The 598-nt window shown below is 49.0% G+C and overlaps 1 protein-coding gene across 1 annotated transcript in view; it reads left to right on the top strand.

Moving 5' to 3' along the window:
* The first annotated feature begins 69 nt into the window (after window positions 1–69).
* The window catches only part of LOC119592348 (insulin gene enhancer protein ISL-1-like), a 284379-nt gene continuing 283850 nt past the window's right edge, over window positions 70–598 (top strand). Inside the window, exon 1 of the mRNA XM_037941176.1 lies at window positions 70–190. Coding sequence (XP_037797104.1) covers window positions 172–190 — 19 coding nt within the window. The 5' untranslated portion in view covers window positions 70–171. The remainder of the gene's footprint in view (window positions 191–598) is intronic.

Genomic DNA, 598 nt, shown 5'->3' with positions numbered 1-598 from the left:
CGCCATTGGTGGAGCCCGCCGACCCCCTGCGCGCAGGTCTAGTGGCCAGTGTTGATCCGCACACGGTGATGGCAGTATGGAGCCGTGGCGAGCATATCCCTAACTACATAACTTACACCTGCTGTGTACCTATACAATTGTTGCGCCAACATTCCGCCATCGTCTTATACCATGGCTACGGCCTCTCAAGGTAAGACAAAACGCTCCATCCTAGCCAATGTGACTGATTAAAAGAATACCAAAAAGAGAACGGCATTCACTCGATTAATACGTGTGTTATCGTATCCGAAACGACAATAACAATAAAAAAAATTCCTCTAGATGGGTGTGACATCGTGACTCGCTTATCACCATGAAATATCCATCTCTACACGGACTGCGTCTACACATAATGGGCAGCGTCCCAAAGTGTCCCAAAGGCTGGTAAAGACGCCCCAGAGACAAGTCGGGTATTAACGTCAGTAGAGTCGGGGCACTTGTAGGCAAGCGTGTAATATTCATATTCATTCAACTGACAAGTTATTACGCTCGGCGAGGCCTGTTGCAGAGGTACTTTCCTGTTGCAAAGCCCGCCGTCGCGTCGTCTCTTCCTCTTCTT

This window comes from Penaeus monodon, chromosome 30 (assembly GCF_015228065.2).
Source record: "Penaeus monodon isolate SGIC_2016 chromosome 30, NSTDA_Pmon_1, whole genome shotgun sequence".
Classification (NCBI taxonomy): Eukaryota; Metazoa; Arthropoda; class Malacostraca; order Decapoda; family Penaeidae; genus Penaeus; species Penaeus monodon.
Note: the sequence above shows the minus strand (reverse complement) of the source record. Positions and strands in the feature narration are given on the sequence as shown.